The sequence below is a fragment of the Anolis sagrei genome, chromosome 2 (genome assembly GCF_037176765.1).
Source record: "Anolis sagrei isolate rAnoSag1 chromosome 2, rAnoSag1.mat, whole genome shotgun sequence".
NCBI lineage: Eukaryota > Metazoa > Chordata > Lepidosauria > Squamata > Dactyloidae > Anolis > Anolis sagrei.
In genome coordinates, this window is record NC_090022.1 from 62,552,284 (window position 1) to 62,572,422 (window position 20,139).

The 20,139-nt window shown below is 37.7% G+C and overlaps 2 protein-coding genes across 4 annotated transcripts in view; both read left to right on the forward strand.

The window, feature by feature from the left end:
- The window catches only part of PTPDC1 (protein tyrosine phosphatase domain containing 1), a 39,834-nt gene extending 35,482 nt beyond the window's left edge, over nucleotides 1–4,352 (forward strand). For all 3 annotated transcript variants that reach the window (XM_060766000.2, XM_060765999.2, XM_060765998.2), the window contains 2 exons: nucleotides 1,057–1,167; nucleotides 3,579–4,352. In XM_060766000.2, coding sequence (XP_060621983.2) covers nucleotides 1,057–1,167; nucleotides 3,579–3,695 — 228 coding nt within the window. In that variant the 3' untranslated portion in view covers nucleotides 3,696–4,352. The remainder of the gene's footprint in view (nucleotides 1–1,056; nucleotides 1,168–3,578) is intronic.
- Nucleotides 4,353–9,163: 4,811 nt separating this feature from the next.
- LOC137096177 (tripartite motif-containing protein 54-like) lies at nucleotides 9,164–19,188 on the forward strand. The gene is made up of 4 exons (XM_067464787.1): nucleotides 9,164–9,597; nucleotides 13,556–13,714; nucleotides 14,737–14,907; nucleotides 18,544–19,188. The coding sequence occupies exons 1-4, from the start codon at nucleotides 9,424–9,426 to the stop codon at nucleotides 19,186–19,188; spliced, it is 1,149 nt and encodes a 382-aa protein (XP_067320888.1). The 5' UTR covers nucleotides 9,164–9,423.
- The last annotated feature ends 951 nt before the right edge of the window (nucleotides 19,189–20,139 follow it).

A 20,139-nucleotide genomic window follows, 5' to 3' on the forward strand; every position in this document is an offset into this window, starting at 1 on the left:
GATTGTATCCAAGCACTGTTTTAGCAACTTCATTATTAATCATGAAGGCTACTCCATTTCTTCGGTGTTGCTCTTGCCCACAGTAGTAGATCTGGTGGTCATCTGTTGGTGGAATAGCCCATTCCAGTCCATTTCAGTTCACTGACACCCAGACTGTCTATCTTTAATCTTGACATCTCACCAGTAACTATGTCCAATTTGCCCTAGCTCATAGATCTTACATTCCAGGTTCCTATGGTGTGTTGATCTTTAGAACATTGGATTCCTAGTTCACCTCCAGCACTGTTGGCTGTTAGCCTTCCTTTCAGCTTTGAGCTTACTGCATCACATCTGGGGCTGAACTTATCCTCTGTTTCTCCCCAGTATCATTTTGACTATCTTTCGACCTGGAAGTCTCATCTTCCGATGGTATATCGACATATCTCTGGTTGTACTGATCCATAAGTGTAGTTATATTGAGTTAAATATATTGTATTAAATATAGTGTCAAATATATTGAGTTGGCTCCACAGATATTTTCCCATTGTTGGAAAGGTTCCGGTAGAGGGGACTGGGATCCCAGGAAATCTTCCGATTGGAAGTTGCCAGTTTTCTCGAAGGTATCAACCCCATTTCCATCAGTCCCATTTCCAACAGATCTGGGATCCTCCAGGACCCCTTCTTTCAGCTTGACTTGTTGTTGTTGTTGTTCATTCGCTCAATCGTTTCCGACTCTTCGTGACCTCATGTACCAGCCCACGCCAGAGCTCCCTGTCGGTCGTCACCACCCTCAGCTCCTTAAAGATCAGTCCAGTCACTTCAAGGATGCCATCAATCCATCTTGTCCTTGGTCTTCCTTTTTCCTTCCATTTTCCCCAGCATAATTGTCTTCTCTAACCTTTACTTTTTTCTCATGATGTGGTCAAAGTACTTCAGCTTGACTTAGACTTCATTGATCCAAATTGGATCTAATCCGCTGACTTAGAAGGACTTGGTATTGGATTGTGGCTCACATATCTTTGATATAAAACCCTTAAAAGCATTTCTTAATTATAAACCTGCTTTTTGATTCACCAGGGAAAATATCATACTATACTGTGCATCTTAAACTGTGTGGTGGGTTTGCAGACCATACCAACTGATGTGGAAGAGATGTTTCTTGATCGAGCTGTTAAAGCATTTACAAAGGTAAGTAGCATAAGATATTGCAATCTTTTGGTTATGAGAGAATCAGCTGCTGCAGGTTAGGCTAGCAGGCTTACCTTAGTCATCTTGATAATAATCTATTTAAATTGACATTTCTTGCAGTGAATGAGAATTGACCATGTGATAGGGGCAGTTAGCATTAAGGTATCCATTTGTGGTTAGGTATTTCCATCTTTGTGAATCCCTGTGATTTATGTAACATGCAGACTGGGTTGGGAAAGCCATATGCATCCAGCTCTATGAGAGGTTTGCTATGGAGGTGAATACAAGAGGATATAGTAAGATGCTTCTCCAATACTGGGGTCAAGGTACCAAAATGTTTTAAATCAGAGTTTAGATGTTGGGAATGGGCTGCCACAATGTCCATTATTCCTTCAACCTAAAGAAAGCAAGAACAAAACTATCTGAAGAAATGTTAATGTGAAAAACCATATGATAAAGTTAAAGCTATCCAGATTTCATATGTAATCAGGATTCTCCCCCCCCCCCCCCATATTTTTAATTAAATATATTTTTACAGGAAAAACAAACAAACAACAACACTTATACGTACAGGCACACCTAACAACAATTGCATATCAAACTATACAACATACATCTCTACTCTGATTACATATGTTTAAACTAAAAACTTGTATACAGTACTTACACTGATTAAAATTGATTTCTTCCTTCTCTTTTTTGGTTTTTCTATACTTTAGTGTTTTATTTCACCTTATATTCCACAAATAGTTTAAGTCTGTTTATTTTAACAATAACAAATAAACATCTTAACACTTTATATTTCCAAATCTATACATAAATATGAACTCCTAGTGGTGCAGCGGGTTAAACTACTGAGCTTCTGAACTTGCTGACCGAAGCGTTGACAGTTCAAATCCCAGCTTCTGTCAACCTAGCAGTTCAAAAACATGCAAATGTGAGTAGATCAATAGGTACCGCCTTCGCAGGAAGATAATAGCGCTCCATTTAGTTATGCTGGCCACATGACCTAGGAGGTATCTACAGACAATGCCGGCTCTTCGGCTTAGAAATGGAGATGAGCACCATCCCACAGAATTGAACACAACTAGGCTTAATGTCAGGGGAAATCTTTACCTTTACTTTTATACATAAAGCCTTTCCCTCAGATTTATATTGGTAAAAAGGTTTCCATTCTTCTAAGAACGTGTTCAGTGGCTTATCCCTCAACAGCATCATTAACTTGTCCATTTCTATTATTTCCCACATTTTACTGTCCAGTCTTCTGCAGTTGGTATCTTTGTCATTTTCCACTTTGGAGCATACAGGATTTTCCAGCTGTTGGCGTGTCCTGCAGTGCAAATAACAAAGTGTTGGAAGTGTTCAGTTCATGATGGCTCTCACTACCATATGTGGTGGACCTATAAAAAGGGTAAACAAATCTGGAGACAAATTCATGGGCTAATCCAAGAAAACCTTAAAACAAGAATCAACTTTAAGCCAGAGCTTACATTACTACGGACATTGGATGATCAAATAAAAAAGGAACATGAAAGACTAATCAGTGCTTGTTATGAATCTCCTTTTAAGCACTGAATCTGGCTAGCTTTAACCTATACCAAGAGGCTCATCCCTTCCCATATGAAGAGTCCATCTTAATTAATTGCATGTTTTCTGGGAGTATTTTCAGTCTGAGCCATAAGGGGTAATACATGGCTGGGTTTTGTGCTCAGCTTGGCATATGCTGTTTAGTCATTGGTGCTTCTGGCAGAATTACACAAAGACCTATTAATAAGAAGACACTTTCTAGCGTTCATTTTCTTAGATCAGTTAAAGTCAGCATTGGTTTGGTAAGACTTACTCATGTGTATCATCCTGCAAAGGATTGCTGAAACATCGGCTTTGAATAATCTGATTTCTTGTGCACACTTTACTTCATCAAGAGGATCAGTTTATCCAAGGTAGTGCAATACAGCCTTTTATATTTTTCTGGTTTTCTTTTTACATTAAATAATATGCAGTGTCAATCTGCCCATGCAGAATAGCTGCTCTGTTCTTGAAGTCCTAATGTGCTTTTATTTGGCTGTCAGGGGTGAAGGGAGAAGAGTAAATTGTATTACTCTCAGCATTTCTTCTAATGTAGTGTGAAATAGGTGAAGTAATTGGAAGAGAAGGAATTGTGAGTCATACTTGACAATAGCTTTGAACTGCTAATTCAGAAATGTTTTATATTTTGTTCCTGCTGCTCTGTTTAATTCTTTTAGCTACATCTAATAGTCATTATAGATCAAATACAGAAATTATTCAAACAATTCAAACTATATTCTCCTAACGTTTTGAAATAGTAGGTGCTTGCATTTTATACCTGGCCCTACTGTAGTTAGGTGTCATATTTTTAATAAGGTAATTAAGTTTGGTTTTAATTTCAACAGGTGAGTTGTGATGCTGAAGATGGAGCATACATTTACAACATTTTGAAGAATGTTTTCAGACAGATCCTGGAACACCAAAGAAAATCTTCCAAGGAAGGATCAGAAAAGCCATTATGATGCTTATAGTACTAAGCTATAGATTTCTGGAGCCCTCCAAAGCTACCGTTCATTTAATTATTTTGTATCTCCTGGTTTCTGTTAAGTTATTGTATCTACATATGTATATAAATTGATATTTAAGTTGCCATTTTTGGATTTGTACTGTGGCATTTGGTATTTGACTTGTGTTGTAAAATATTTTTGTTGTTTTTGAAAGTTTCTTATTAATAAGCTATGAGTTGGATCCAGCACAAGCCTCCCATAGGCAGAAGGGCTCATTCTGCCCGCAGGATGCTTCTGACAGTTGCTGAAGACAGAGGGAAACAATCTTTGTCCGTTGTTTTCTGTCCTGGAAAATTTGTAGGGATGCTCCAAAAATAGTGGGGTAGGTGGTGCTGGGGGTTACAGTAAGAGAGAGGATTGCACAGAAATCTCCCCTCCTGCTTATGGGTATATTTCTGGGTTGAACATCTCTCAGGCTGCTCCTGCTGGCAGAATAACAGCTGGAATCAAGACATTTTTTTCCTTTTAACTACTGCCATACATTCAGTGCCATGTCATGAAATGGTTTATTCAGTTAAGTATCTTTGTATTAACACTTTTAAGTATACATTCTGATGTATACATAAATGATATTGCATTTTACTTTGATGAATAAACACTAATTGATACTTGTCTCTTTCTTAGGAGTAAAAAAGGGACTGATTGCGAACTTAAATTTGTAGGCAAAAATTTAAACGTAATTCATAATACAGAGATGGACAATCACAAGCCAATAGACTCTTCACTAGAAACTGAGAACTTCTGACTTTAAAAAATATTGTAAGATTAAAAATCCCCACCTACTGGAAAAACAGTAGTGTAAGGCATATATTGTAATATCTCCGAGACCAGAAGAGTAAAATGAAACATGAAATGCACTAAACTTTCCTAATTTCCTTCTCAGACCAGGAAAGATGATGAGTGTTCCCAGTGATTCATGCTTTCTTAGAGCCTTAGGGCAGGGATACTTCAATATGCAATCTAATTCAGCATGTTCCTGCTCTAGCTGCCCTTATGGTTCCAGATTGCTGTTTATTTGCATCTTGTACTTCTGTGAGATAAAAAAGGGATAAAATGACATTTTGTTGTGTTGGAATGTGTGCAAAATAAGTGACAGGAGCAATGAAAGAATACAAACATACATTGCTATATAACACATTTCCCCTATCTCTAATAGACTTCCCAAAAACAAGACTGACACTAAGTTAGCAATCTTAGTGTGAAACCATGATTTATGATTCAGAGAAAGTTCTGACATCTTTCCTTATTATTTTTAATTATTATTATAGGACTTTGGAAACAATGAAGTGACTTGTCCTGGTTTTTAGCATTTCAGGAAATTACAATGTCCCACTTGGAGCCGATGTGTTGTAATGGTTTGAATGTGGGCTCCAGAGACCAAGGTTCAATTTCCCCGTTGATCTATGGAAGCCTATTGGGTAACTTTTGAAGAGTCACACATTTTCAGTCCCAGAAAACCCTGTTATCAGGTCACATTAAGGCTGCTATAATTGGAAACGACTTGAAAGCACACTCACATCTTATTTTTCTCAACCTAACATATGTCATAGGATTACTGTAAAGGTAAAATGAGAAGGGAAACAATCCCAGCCCAAATATATTTGAATAGTTCTTGTGGGTTTTTTGGGCTATATGGCCATGTTCTAGAGGCATTTCTCCTGACGTTTCGCCTGCATCTATGGCAGGCATCCTCAGAGGGTGAGGTCTGCTGGAGCTGGGAAAAGAGGGGTTTATATATCTGTGGAATGACCAGGGTGAGACAAAAGGCTTTTGTAAGTGGGCTAGGTGTGAATCTTTTCAATTGACCACCTTGATTAGCATACAATGGGCTGACTGTGCCTGGAGCAAACTCTTCTTGAAAGGTGATTAGATGTCCCTGCCTGTTTTTCTCTCTGCTGTTTTAATTTTAGAATTTTTTAATACTGGTAGCCAGACTTTGTTCATTTTCATGGTTTCTTCCTTTCTGTTGAAATTGTCCACATGTTTGTGGATTTCAATGGCTTCTCTGTGTAGTCTGACATGGTGGTTGTGAGAGTGGTCCAGCATTTTTGTGTTCTCAAATAAAATGCTGTGTCCAGGTTGGTTCATCAGGTGCTCTGCTATGGCTGATTTCTCTGGTTGGAGTAGTCTGCAGTGCCTTTCATGTTCCTGGATTCTTGTTTGGGCGCTGCGTTTGGTGGTCCCTATGTAGACTTGTCCACAGCTGCATGGTACACGGTAGACTCCTGCAGAGGTGAGAGGATCCCTCTTGTCCTTTGCTGAACGTAGCATTTGTTGGATTTTCTTGGTGGGTTTGTAGATTGTTTGTATGTTGTGTTTCCTCATCAGCTTCCCTATGCGGTCAGTGGTTCCCTTGATGTATGGCAGGAACACTTTTCCTCTGGGTGGATCTTCATCTTTACTCTTGTGGCTTGTTCTTGGTCTTGCAGCTCTTCTGATGTCTGAGGTGGAGTATCCATTGGCCTGTAGAGCCCAGTTGAGGTGGTTCAGTTCATCTTGGAGGAGGTGGGGTTCACAGATTCTTTTTGCACAGTCTGCCAAGGCTTTAATGGTGCTTCTTTTTTGACTTGGGTGATGGTTGGAGTTTTTATGTAGATATCTATCTGTGTGTGTGGGTTTTCTGTAAACGGTGTGACCCAATTGTTGATCCGGTTTGCGGATGACTAGGACATCTAGAAAAGGCAGTCTTCCTTCCTTTTCTTTTTCCATAGTGAACTGGATGTTAGGGTGGATGCTGTTCAGATGTTCCAGGAACCTGTTGAGTTCTTCTTCTCCGTGGCTCCAAATGGTGAAAGTGTCATCCACATATCTGAACCATATAGTGGGCTTTTTGGTTGCTGTTTCAAGAGCTTGTTTTTCAAATTGTTCCATGTAGAAGTTAGCTATGACCGGGCTGAGAGGGCTCCCCATAGCTACTCCATCTTTCTGTTCGTAGAATTCATTGTCCCACTGAAAATAGCTGGTGGTGAGGCAATGGTGAAACAGCGCCGTGATGTCTACGTTCAGCAAAGGACAAGAGGGATCCTCTCACCTCTGCAGGAGTCTACCGTGTACCATGCAGCTGTGGACAAGTCTACATAGGGACCACCAAACGCAGCGCCCAAACAAGAATCCAGGAACATGAAAGGCACTGCAGACTACTCCAACCAGAGAAATCAGCCATAGCAGAGCACCTGATGAACCAACCTGGACACAGCATTTTATTTGAGAACACAAAAATGCTGGACCACTCTCACAACCACCATGTCAGACTACACAGAGAAGCCATTGAAATCCACAAACATGTGGACAATTTCAACAGAAAGGAAGAAACCATGAAAATGAACAAAGTCTGGCTACCAGTATTAAAAAAATCTAAAATTAAAACAGCAGAGAGAAAAACAGGCAGGGACATCTAATCACCTTTCAAGAAGAGTTTGCTCCAGGCACAGTCAGCCCATTGTATGCTAATCAAGGTGGTCAATTGAAAAGATTCACACCTAGCCCACTTACAAAAGCCTTTTGTCTCACCCTGGTCATTCCACAGATATATAAACCCCTCTTTTCCCAGCTCCAGCAGACCTCACTCTCTGAGGATGCCTGCCATAGATGCAGGCGAAACGTCAGGAGAAATGCCTCTAGAACATGGCCATATAGCCCGAAAAAACCCACAAGAACTGAGTGATTCCAGCCATGAAAGCCTTCGACAATATATATTTGAATAGTTAAGGTTAACATTTTGCCCAGCAGTGCCAATATCTTGCTTTTCTCTACTCACTTGTGAGGTTAGGAATTGAGCAATTGTGGACATCTGGAGAAAGAAGTCAGAGGTACCTCCTTGTATCCTCAGTTCATTGCCACTTCATGGTAAGGTTACTCCTATTCATCATGAAAGCTCGTTAGTAAACCACCACATCTTGGTTGGCACCAGGAGAAGCTTGCCCAGGGTGAATGAAACTCTGGAAACAGACTTATAAGAAAGAGGGATATAAATTAACTCCTTGAAGCAGAGTCTTTAAAATAAAACTGACCTCAGCCCAATGGCACATCAAAGTACCCTGGGAATATATACTCTGATTTTCATTTCTCTTAAGGCTGAAGAAAAATCCATCTATGATGTGCTCAATTAAACTTGCATAAACCTTATTAGTTTTTACTAATTAAAATGTTTCTGTCATTCTCTACATCATACCATTTCAGGGCTAGATAAAGTAAAATCATTAACCAGTTTGAACTAATAAAGAACAATTAAAATAATTTAGACAGACCAAAGTGTATCCAATCACTTGATACTTCGTAACTGTCTAACTATAGGACAATGTCTTCCACGCTCGCCATAGTGCACTGCTCCCAATGGTGAGACACAGGAAAATGCAAATGAGAAAATACTTTTGAAGGAAACATCCATTTTTGTTTAGATATCATAGCAGGCATTATTTATTAAAACATTATTTGGGTGGTGATCCTATTTTAAAATCGTGCTTACCATTTGCAAATTTTGTGACCATCAGTACTCATGTTGGTAGTACCCAAGGATGGCTTTGTATTAGGGAAGAGTTCTGCAACAAAGGGCAACCAAATTTGATAGATCCCCTCCCATCCAATAAAACTCTGAAAGCCATACACTCCCTGAGGTTTTTGCAAATTCATGAATTTTTTGTTTTGGAGGAAGGGATGTGGGGAGAGGGTTTGGCATTTATTAAAGGGAAATGAGTGAAAATCAGATTCTCTGAGCCCTAAGTTGCAAGTGTTTCCCACTAACACAGTGGTTGTCAACCTGTGGGTCCCCAGATGTTTTGGCCTTCAACTCCCAGAAATCCTAACAGCTGGTAAACTGGCAGGGATTTCTGGGAGGTGGAGGCCAAAACACCTGGGGACCCACAGATTGAGAACCACTGCCGTAACATAAAGCTGCCACTGGGTGACAATCATTTAAGGCTGACAGAATATTTTCAATTTATTTTGATTGATCCTAAAATTATCCTTAAAGAAAGCATAGTGGGCAAATTATCTATATATAGTGAATCTCCATATTTTTCTGGTTGTAAATCAAAGATAGCATGTAAGCAACAATTTCATTGCTGACATATACTTAGTTGTCAGTTACTTTTGTTTTAACCATTTCTCATGTTAGGTTCCTAGTTAGAAATAAAGCTGAGGGTAACCTCAGCTACATTGCTTTTGCAGTTCTTTACAGGAGTGTCCCACTCCCAATACTTAGCATTGGTTTATAAATCTAATCATAAAATGCAATATATGTATTCAAACTTGATCATACTTGAGATTAGACGTTGATATAAACAACTAATATGCTGGGTTTTGGATATTAAGTCTTGAGGGTAGAGAACCGTCAAATTAACAATAATAAATCATTTGTTAAAAACTGTATAAATAATAGACTATAAATAAATGACAACAATAATCTACTCCAAGTATGACAAAGCCCAGATACAACCTATTATTTGGGCTGATCGTTATGAAACTCAATTAGCAGAATGATTTTTTATTGTTGAATTTGCATACATTTGATATAGAAATGGTTGCTTTGGGTTCGGAATTTATTGCAAAGGTTAGAATGAACTTGGATTATGTTGCTATGGAGCTACTATGACATACCATTTAGAGGCATTCAGAGCCATTCTAGAACATAGGCTTGAATCCTAGGCTGGGACAACAGCCTTGATCTTTTGGCCACACCAATGTTATGGAGGCTTTGGCGCAGGTGCTTTCATGTCCTATATGTTTAGAGTTGTTCACACCTCCGGTGCTGTTCTTGACCTGTGCTCATAACTTCTGCAAGAAATGTCTGGAAAAAATCCTTGCTCGCCAGAACTGTAGTCATGTCAATGGACAATTCTCCTGCCCCATGTGCAGAAAAGTAAGTAGTCCCAAAACTGTGTTTACATTCACCCTCTATAGCTGAAAAAACCCTTTTAAGTTGTTAATAAATAAACTCCAAGAACTGGTTTTTATAGAACCGAGCAGGCTATTACAATTGTTGGGGAATCTGAGCTGTTAAGCTCAAAATAACCCTCAATTGGGGTGACTCCACCATAAATATAGAAGAGTGCCAGAAGTATACTTCATAATCAGCAGAATCTTATAGTGTGGTGAAGCTGGGACAAGCTTCTATTCTCAGGATGGCATAGGATTGCAAAGTCAGAACTTCAGCTTCAAAAATATTTATTGAAGTAAACGAAATACATTCTTGATCGAAAAGGTCTTGGAGCTAATTGCAGCTAATTAATTGCTTACTAAATCTCATCTTCTAAAGAAGTAAAAGAGTAAAAAGTCAAAATATCTATGCAACTACATTTTGCCTAAAGAGAGAGGCAAAATGTGCATTGTCACTGGAAGGAAGTAAAAGGAAGAAGAAACAATGGTGGCGAAAAGGCCACATGGCCAGCCCAGAGCAATAAAAATACCTTTGGAAAGGAAGTTCCCTCACAGAGATTCCATTGCTACATCTTCAAAGGGGGAGGGGACAGTGGATAGGAGGAATAAAGATAAAGCCCTTTTGGTAAACATGGATAGGAATGTGGGGTAGGAGCAGCCTAATCCTATCGCTACTCTAGCATCTCATTGAGGACTGGAGACTGGATGACAAGAGAATTGTGTAGTCCAGGAATGAAACCCAACAACGATATGCCATTTTTGTCTGGAAAGGACACGGTCCTGAGACCATGTAACTCTCCCAAATCATTAATACAGATTTTGCAGAAAAACAAATTGGAAGTCTGGGATGTCTGTGTGTGAGTGTGTAAAGAGAGAGCGAGAGCGAGCAGCGGTTCTTGACCTGTGGGCCGCAGTCCACAAATGGGTCGTGAGTATGAAAATCTGGTCCGCAAGCCTCCTCCTTCTTTATTTTTATTTCTGCTTCTTTTGCGCTGCCTGCTACTCCTTCCCTATTGCTCACCATGGCATATGTTCTGTACCAGAAACCAGAGCTGATGTGGTCTATCCAATGCAATTTTCTGAATCAGCACCCCAAACCAAATCTAAAGTAGTCCAAAAACTGATTTGTAACCCCTTTGGTACTTATGTTGGAGAGTGGTCTCTGGTCAAAAAAACGTTGGGAACCACAGATATACAGCAACTAAGTTTGAGAGACCCTTTAAGACTATTTAAATACTGGTAACTTTGAGAACAAAATAAAGCTACATTTTAACTAGGTTTTTTTTTTCTACAGCACATGTACACTAATAACATTTTTCAATTTTAACTTTTACATTTTAATAAAATCTAAAATATTATTGAAATTACTATACTGTCCCAACAAAAAGCAATTGATGAGGTCCCTCTTCAGTTTTAATCTTTGTAACTTATGTGATCATTGTAATTTGCATTCATTTTTAATTTTGTTTTTAAAACAATAATTATATGTACCTGCACAATGAGCTCGGCTAAGTCTAATATAACAGCAATTGTTATATAATAGCCTAATTTGTAAAAATAAATTTTGATCATTGAATTTACACTCATGCAGTATACAAATGGCTTCTTTTGGTTCAGAATTTATTAGTACCTGCTTCAGAAAGCTAGAATGAAACTTGATTTATGTTGCTATGGAGCCATTGTGACCTACTTAAAGGCATTCTAGAACATAGTTCTCATAGAGATATTATAATACTAGTTGAGGGAAGAAAAATACTGCTTTAAAAAAGATGCAAGGTACATTTCATCTGCCCAGCTTATTGTTGATAATAACAAGAATATGTTGTTTATGTTGTTTATTTTTACAACACTATCAATGTGTATGGCATTTTACAAGTAAAACATTTCAAAATGGGTACTGCTGTAAAGTTTTATGGGATACAATTATCATCCTCATCATTGCACACACACACAAGGGAGGGAAGAATAAAATTTAAAACTACAATTCCAAAACAAATTATCCAGACAAAATACAAAACTACAATATAATATAAACTGACAGATGCACATAAGTAAAATATACAAGTTTATAGGATAATATTAAGCTGAAATTCTAAAAGCTTTGGAAAAACAAGTGGATTCTAAATTGAGATTTAAAAATAACAAGGGAATGAGTAGACCACAAATGTTCAGGGAGACGATTCCAAGAATAGGGAGCAGCAAGTGAAAAGGGGCAAAATTGAGCCAAGGAAGAGGAAACCCTTGACGACAAGAAGCCTAGAATTCCTAGAATGTAAATTTTCATGAGGTAAGTAATAAATAAAAGCTAAAAGATGGGAGAAGCTAGGTTGTGCAGGGCTTTGAACACCAAAGCAAGGAGTTATCGTCATTGTCTTGTAATTCACTAAGAGTAGCTACTCCTGTGAAGATGCAATATGATATCCATTACTTTTGTGATAGGCATACTTGTTGCCACGATTATGCTACTTCGGAATTTACCACTATTTCTGAATTTGCCTTTCCAATGATTTAATGGAGTGCAATGCAATGATTTAATGCAATGATTAAACCAAGAATTTGCATCCTTGAAAGATAAAATTATAATAAAAAGGAATTGCTACACATATGACATACCCTCAGTATATAATTTATTTTCAAAACATGCCAGTTAACAAAAACTCAGACATTTATATCCCATTCCAACATTGCATTTTGGAAGCTAGCAACATGTTACAAATATTTTCAAATCTTTTGAGATGGTTGGCCATTGTAGGAATTGTCATCCAGTGCTTGGGGGGCGGGGACTATTTCACAGAAGCTATACTATTGATTTTGCAAAACTACTGACTTACTCCAAGACCTTGAACTCAAGAGTTGGGAGCTGATTCCAAAACACAAAACCATTCTTTTTCAAGCCTCCAGGTTTCTTCTGCAACCAAATATCAGTTTCACAGGAGGAAAGACAATTTCCTCACATCATCTCTATAAATTGTTTCCATCAAATAAATTTCTTCTAAGTTCATGACCCAAACCATTTCCTATTCAACTGCAGTTGGCGTGCTTATTATGCAAATAGTTTTATGCATTTGCAAAGAGCTTTGAATACCATAGAATCACTCCAACAGAACTAGAAACTGCCTAGAGAAGTGTTGTCTCTAGGCCTCCAGTAGGATTTTATGGACAATATCCACAGAAATTCCACCAGAAGTTGACCAAAGAATTATTTTGGAGGCCTGGAAAGAAAGAACATTTGTCTAGGCAGTTTAGGTCCTCCAGATTGACTCTATGACATTCAAAAATCTTTGCATAGAAAACAGGGTTCCAGATTACATGAAAATCATATTATGTGAAGGATCCCTCCTGGAATACACAGGCTTATTGTAATGCAGTCTACTCTACAAGACAATTCTCTGCTGCCTGCCAATTTGATGTACACAATGCCTCTGGGTATAGAGCACAGCTTTCCAAACTGTGTTGTGACACTACTGTGTCAGCTGCAGTGTGTATGTGTGCCACACAAACGTAATGATATATGACAAAAATCTTGGAAATGTATGCAATTATCTTCCAAATCATATATTTTAAAACATATAAATGAAAGGTTTTCATGAGATATGTTACATCCCCATACGTTTCACTTTTACAATTTATGTATCTGTCTCTTATAAGGAATTGGATTGTCCCCCAATTTGCCAGTAACACTGAATTACTGTGTCACAAAATAATGCATGTCTAAAAAGTGTGTCACCAACATGAAATGCCTGGAGAGCTTTAGTATAGAGGTATTATTGGGAAATAAAAACAGCAAGGGAGCAAAGGCCAGGGCTTTGTAGCACAGCAATATTCTCAAAATCATCGATACATTATCATTATCATTATGATCATCATCATCATCTGTCTTAAGATAATAGGCACAAACGAAGGCAGCCTGTGGAGAGTTTAAGATTTTATTTCATTTTCAGATTATATACTTGAGAGGGAGAGGAATTGGAGGCTTGCCAAGAAATATTCTGGTGGAGAGTATCCTGGAAAAATTTAAGTATGAGCTGGAAAATCTGCATGCCAAAGAACAAGACCAATTGTCTCAAATATGTGAAGAACATGGAGAAAGTATGAATTTGGTATGAACTCCTTTTATTTTTCGGTTTAGTTAGTTAACTACTAAAGTAACTATATAGTATTTATAAGGAGAATGCATGCTTGCTCTGTATTTCAAGCCTCCCTCATATTGTGGCTCAATATGAGACATCACTATGCAGTCAGCCCTCCACATTCACTAGATTAGGGGATCAGAACTCCTACAAAACTGGGAAAATGTGAATTTAAAACACAACTACAGCAGAAATTGACCACAGAGTTGCACTGGAGGACTAAAGCTTCATCTACACTGTAGAATTAATGCAGTTTGACACCTCTTAAATTGCCATGGTTCAGTGCTATGAAATCCTTGGAGCGGTAGTTTGCTGAGGCACCAACACTTTGGCAGATATAGGGCCTTGTAAAACTACAACTCTCATGATTCCACAGCATTGAGACATGGCAGTTAAAATTGTGTTGATTTGTATTAATTCTACAATGTGGATGCACCCCATCTCAACACCAGTGTGCATCTATAGTTAGTATGGCTAGTGTTTAGATGTTATGGAAGCACTGTATTTTATATCACCTGCTTTGACCCGCACAATTGCATGATGATTTTATTATTTTAGAAACCAAGGGTCTCTTATACCACCCAGGCATAAGACAAGATGTTCATCCACCTTTGTGGCAACATTTATCTCTTCACTTCTTTTGCAGCAAGTACAATCTTTTAGTCACTATTCACTGAAAAATAATACTTTGGTTATTGAACTTTTCTATGCTCCCATATCCAGATTGTGGAACATATGATGTATCACTATTTTAAAGGATGTTGAACAGCTACTTCCCTGCAGCAAGCCCAATCTCCTTCTGTGTATTATGAGGGGGAGGAATATCATGTTATTAGCACTAGATTAGTGCTTTGTAAATAGTGTAGGGGGAAAAAAACCCTTAGCTGTCAGAACTCACAGCTCCTTAAGCCCATGCTTTAGGTATTTAGGAATTGCTGTCAAATCTAAATTTTACTAGATACCAATGTGATATATATTTCGCTCTTACTTAGATGTGTCTAACGGATGATAAACCAATTTGTGCCATCTGCAAGCTTTTTGGAGACCATGAGGCCCACAATGTAGCTAAAATATCTGAGGTCTATGCAGAGAGGAAAGAAAGATTAACCAAAGATTTAGACTGGGTGTCTGAACACTCTGAGCGTGCTGAACAAGCAAGGAAGGTACAGTATGAGAGGGTTTGACTCCTTCACTTCTAAAGTATTAACAAAAACATAACATTATATTTGAATAAGCAATCATTCTGCAGTATGTCAACAAGAAACGAACAGTTTAATCATCTTTATGCCTCATGCCTGAGTAATAGGTTCATTTTAGATTATGCTACATGTTATTTTCCTAAAGGTCACATATTTGATACTTCTGAGTTATTCCTCATCACAGGCTCCAGATTAATTAATTAATTTTAGCATGGTTAGAGGAACAGCCACAATCATTTAGAAAGGTTAAGAAGAAAGTCTTACAGAATGTACAACACATAGAGCCATCTTACCTTATTACAATCCTGATTTCCTACAGTTTTCATAAAACACATTTCTCTAGTGTATCTCTACTTTGATATGTACTATTAATGTCAAAATTTCATAATTTAGTATTGCATACAAACTATGTATGTTTACATGGCATCAAATTGTTGTCTATATATGTAAGCTGCCTGGAGTCCCCTACAAGGTTGAAAAAGGTGAGGTATAAATAGGGTAATAAAATAAAATAAATAGCATTTAAATTTTTGAAGAAAAAAACCCACAAAGTGTCATACAATGAAATGTTTTTAATAATACAAACAGAAAATTAGATTGTATGGATGTATTTATTATGTGTTTTATATTATGTTTGGCACTGAATTGTTGCCTATTTGGAAGCCATTCTGAGTCCCTCCGAGGAGGTTGAAAAGGATGGGGTATAAATGTTTTAAATAAAAAAAATTAAAAGATGAATATATAAAAGAATGATTTTATTCATTTATATCCCTCCTTTCTCCGGATATGAGACTCAAGGTGGCTAATAATATATCAAAACAATGCAAGTTCAAAATAATCCAAAGTCAATAAAAGTATAAATTAAAAAACCACATTCTAAGTTGAAAACGGGAAGCAGTAAATGAATCTGGAGACAGCAAGTGCTGAGAGTGACTGTCTTTTTCAGACATTTTACTGGCACACTCATTACATTAAAAAAATACTAGTTTAGATGAAGACCAAGTTTGAAAAACATGAGGCAAAATTATTATCAATCAGTCTGAAGACAAGCCAGAAAGATAAGGGAGCCAATACCAAAAGTGAGGGACAACAGAAAGATTTAATTTATTAGAAATCCTAACTGTTAAGAGAATAGAGATCTGAAGTGTTACTAAGATGCTGGTGCTGCTGCTGCAGTGGACAGAAAGAAACTAAGGGTTTAGGTGGGAAGTGTGTTGGAATGATATATGGGCAACTCCCAAATACTTATGTAAGATTCCTAGAAGCATTATGATGAAGCACTCACGCTGGTGCAAGCAATACATTTGTTTGAAGCAGAGGACCATGAAGAAGAATTTGTTAATTTAATTTGTTGAGTATACTCTTACATAGATCTGTAACTCTCTTTATCCTTCTAAGGGATGATAGGAGAAACAGAATCATTATTTAAGTCTAGGGTACAGTTGTTCTTTGGTTTGTATTTTCTTGCTGCATTTTCCTCTTAACTATGATAAAGAGAGATTTTGTATTTCTCTTTGTATTTGCAGAACATCTACCAGCAGCACCTTGATCTCACTTGTAAAACTGAGTCGTAGTTTATATTCTACACCAGTGATTCCTAGTAGTCCTCCAGGTGTTTTGGACTTCAACTCCCAGAAGCTGTTGGCCAATGATAAGTGATTCTGGGAATTGAGGTTCAAAACACCTGAAAGACCACTTTGGAAACATTGTTATACAGTCGAAACACCACAGGCCAGGTTCTGGGGAGCACATTTCATAAATCTGCCTGTCCTCATCAGGGCTATAATTCTAAAGCTCTGTCCCTTTTGTTGAGAACTGGAATATTCTGAATCATTCAAGAGCATCCTACCAGCACTTAATAGAATAGTTCAGGAATGATGCTGGAAGAGGCAGAGAAGTATGATACTTTATCTTAAGGCAGTTCTGCTTCTAGAAAAGTGAAACCTAGCAGTTCTAAAACAACAATATAAGTAGATAAATAGGTACCGCTTTGGTGGGGAGGTAAAAGGCACCCTGAAAAAAACATGCCAGCAAAAATCTGACCAGGAAAGGCATCCATGGATGACAGGTTCCTTGGTGTGGAAAATAAAACAATGGCACTTCCCCATGGCCGAGTCGTGCATAATTGGATGCTGGAGATGAAAAGAGGGAAGCTTTGCCTGTTTATGTACTGTCTGTCCATGGCAGTTGTATAACTGCATTGAATGTCTGCCATATATGTACCTGTAATCCACTTGGGGAGATAGAGCGGAATATAACTAAAGCATATTATTGTTATTTTTATTATTATTATTAGTAGTAGTAGTAGAAGTAGTAGTAGTAGTAGCAGTAGTAGTATTAAAGTTCTGACTAAAAATACAAGTTGATTTACCACCACACTGACATGGAAGCCATTACTCACCATGCTAAGGTACAACTGAACAGCTGAAAGAAGCTTAAAGATTCCAAGATGAGAGTTGAGGTGAGGATGTTATACCAACATCTCTTTCTGAAGATGAAGGGTATAGTGTCAGAGGTATCTCCACCTTCCCTGCTTCACTGTCCCAGTCACCATTAGTCAAGAGCAGGGGTCCCCAAACAAAGGCCCATGGGCTGGATGAGCCCCCCCCCCCCCCCACGGTCACTAAACTGGGCCCTGCCCTAAACTTTACATTTAGGGTCACCATAAGTCTGAAATGACTTGAAGGCACAATCCTATAATTAACTTGACTATCTCCTCAGCCAAAAACAGGGCCACACTTTCCCTTGAAATACTGGAAAGTTTTTGTTGGTTACAGTTGTTCTTCATTTAAAATATTGTATTGTTCTTCCACATTTTTGTACTACAAATAAGATGTTTGCACTATGCATAGGAATTGGTTCATTTCCCCCCGAAGTATAGTTCCCCCCGCCCCAATGGTTTTCGGTACCGTGAACTGGCCCTCTGCTTTAAGTTTGAGGACCCCTGGTCTAGTTTCTTCTTGGGATGTAGCAGAGTGCTTCTTCCTACTGTAAGGAAAAGAGCAGACACTTATGGGTTTACTAATATTAACTGGTTTCATGGTGGATATCCTCCCACAAGCTCTCCTCAAGTGATTTATGCATGAAAACATTTTCATTTTACATATACCATTCCCTTAGCTCTTTTCTATATAGCTGTAACCCATGTGTAGAACATACAAAGTCCCTGTTGGAAGTGGACAACTAAAGATACTAATTTCATATCTCTCTGAGCTAACATGAAATTTTCATTGAAGAACAGCATATTTCCTTTTCATTAGCAGCAGAGTAATAGTCACTCAAAGATTTCAGAGAAGACTCTGGTAATATTTTTCCAGTATCAGAGTTCCTTTAATAGCATAGTTATGCTCAACATTTTTTTTTTACCAATAATTGCTTTGAGTAGCAAGCTTATCAGGCAGATCTGCACAACCGGTGACCCTCCAACTTCCCAAAGCCTTAATCAGTTTGTTTAAGGGCCAGGAATTCTGGGGTCTGAAGTCCAAAACACCTGGAGGGCCACAGGTTTTGCAGGCCTGATCTAGGGCAAGAATGTTCCTTTAAACTGTTCTCAGTAGTATCCTGGATATTACTAAACAATTCTATGTCACACTTCCACAGGAAATTGACAAGGTTATCAATGAACTTACATACACCACTGCTGATAGCAAAGATATGATCGAAAGTGTTGGGACTAGCCTACTGAAAGGGATCCAATGGAGAATGGCTGAACTGAAAGCAAAATTAAGCAAAGACTATTCTACAAAAGTAGAAAAGCTGCAGCTAATGGCAAATGAACTTCAAACGCCCAAACACCTTTATCATCAAATGAAAACTCTTTTGGAACAGCATTCCAATTCGGTGCATTTTTTACAAGAGTATAAAATACTAAGAAGCAAGATAGAGAAACTTGTAGAAGAAAATTATTTACTCCAAGACATGAAAGATTATTATATTTGTACTAGGCAATATTTTACAGACTTGACGAAAGGTATTCATATCACCAATTACATTGTCTCTAATACTGATGAATTAATTGCAAGTGCCAATGAGATTCTTGAAGCATTTAAAGCAGAATGTCCGGGACATTCTTTATCCAGTGGAATTTCTAATGAATCTCTTTGCCAAAAATTACTGGACTTTTTTCAGAAAGCAAATGAAACAAACCAAGATTCTGCGGAAAATAATTTTGATGGCAATAATACACCAAGAACAATGGATATCTCACTGGAAGGAGAATCGAAATCAAGGCAAAACGTGGCCTAATGTGAGCCTTAGAAATGGGTACTTTGCACTTATATCCAAGTTAAAAGTAATTAAAAACCAAAACAAATGCCGTTGTAACAGGTGCTTACTACTGTTAAATAAATTATTTATGAATGCAACTATATGCTATGGCATTTGACACATACTGTGCAAGAACTTGTTAATTAATTATAACCCAACAAGTTAGAAAATTAATTGAAAGGCAGGAGTAAAACATAAGTGCACAATGGATGACAACATAGGAAAGGTCACTATAAAAGTTAAACAGCATTAGTGTAATTATTTAAAAAAACATATGGGATGTTATTATATGATAGGATTTATACCCTCCTCTACAATGAAACAACTCTTAAGCTGATATCTTGTCAATAAAACATGGCAAGATATTCATTGACTCATGGGGAAAAGGGCATAAAAGGAAAAAAGCGATTGGGGGGAGGGGGAGAACAAGAACAGTTTTAGTATAATTACGTTCATATAATTGCAAGATTTGTTGTTGTTATATTTATTTGTATATAGCTTCCCCCCATAATTGGGTCTCCAACTAACTCACAATTTAAAAGAACAATACAATTCAAAACAATAGGGGAGCATAACACAGAATTACATTATTCACAGTATAAAAACAATTCAAAACTGAAGTTTAATTTTTTTAAAAGATAAACATTATTAAATACAGTTTAGTTAAAACAACTCAGAACTCTTTAACCTTATCTTTAAAACTTTGTTTTTAAAACCTGTTGGAATAAAAGGATTGCAGCCTGCACACAAAAGAACAAGGGGGAACAATTGCAGAAAGGAGTGCCAGAGCCCAGAGGTAGTCACAAAGAAGGCTCTCACTTGTGTCCCCACTACCTGTGCTTCAAATATTGGTGGGACTGAAAGAAGGGCCTTTCCTGGGGATCTCATTGTCCTGAAGGAGGAAAATGCAACAGCAATGACCAGCTTAAT

Excerpts from the sequence above, each read along its gene's own strand:
- LOC137096177 (XM_067464787.1), top strand. The coding sequence starts at position 9,424 with ATGGAGGCTTTGGCGCAGGTGCTTTCATGTCCTATATGTTTAGAGTTG. Across the intron at positions 9,598-13,555 it reads CCTGCCCCATGTGCAGAAAA|ATTATATACTTGAGAGGGAG; the intron begins GTAAGTAGTCCC and ends TTTCATTTTCAG. Across the intron at positions 13,715-14,736 it reads ATGGAGAAAGTATGAATTTG|ATGTGTCTAACGGATGATAA; the intron begins GTATGAACTCCT and ends GCTCTTACTTAG.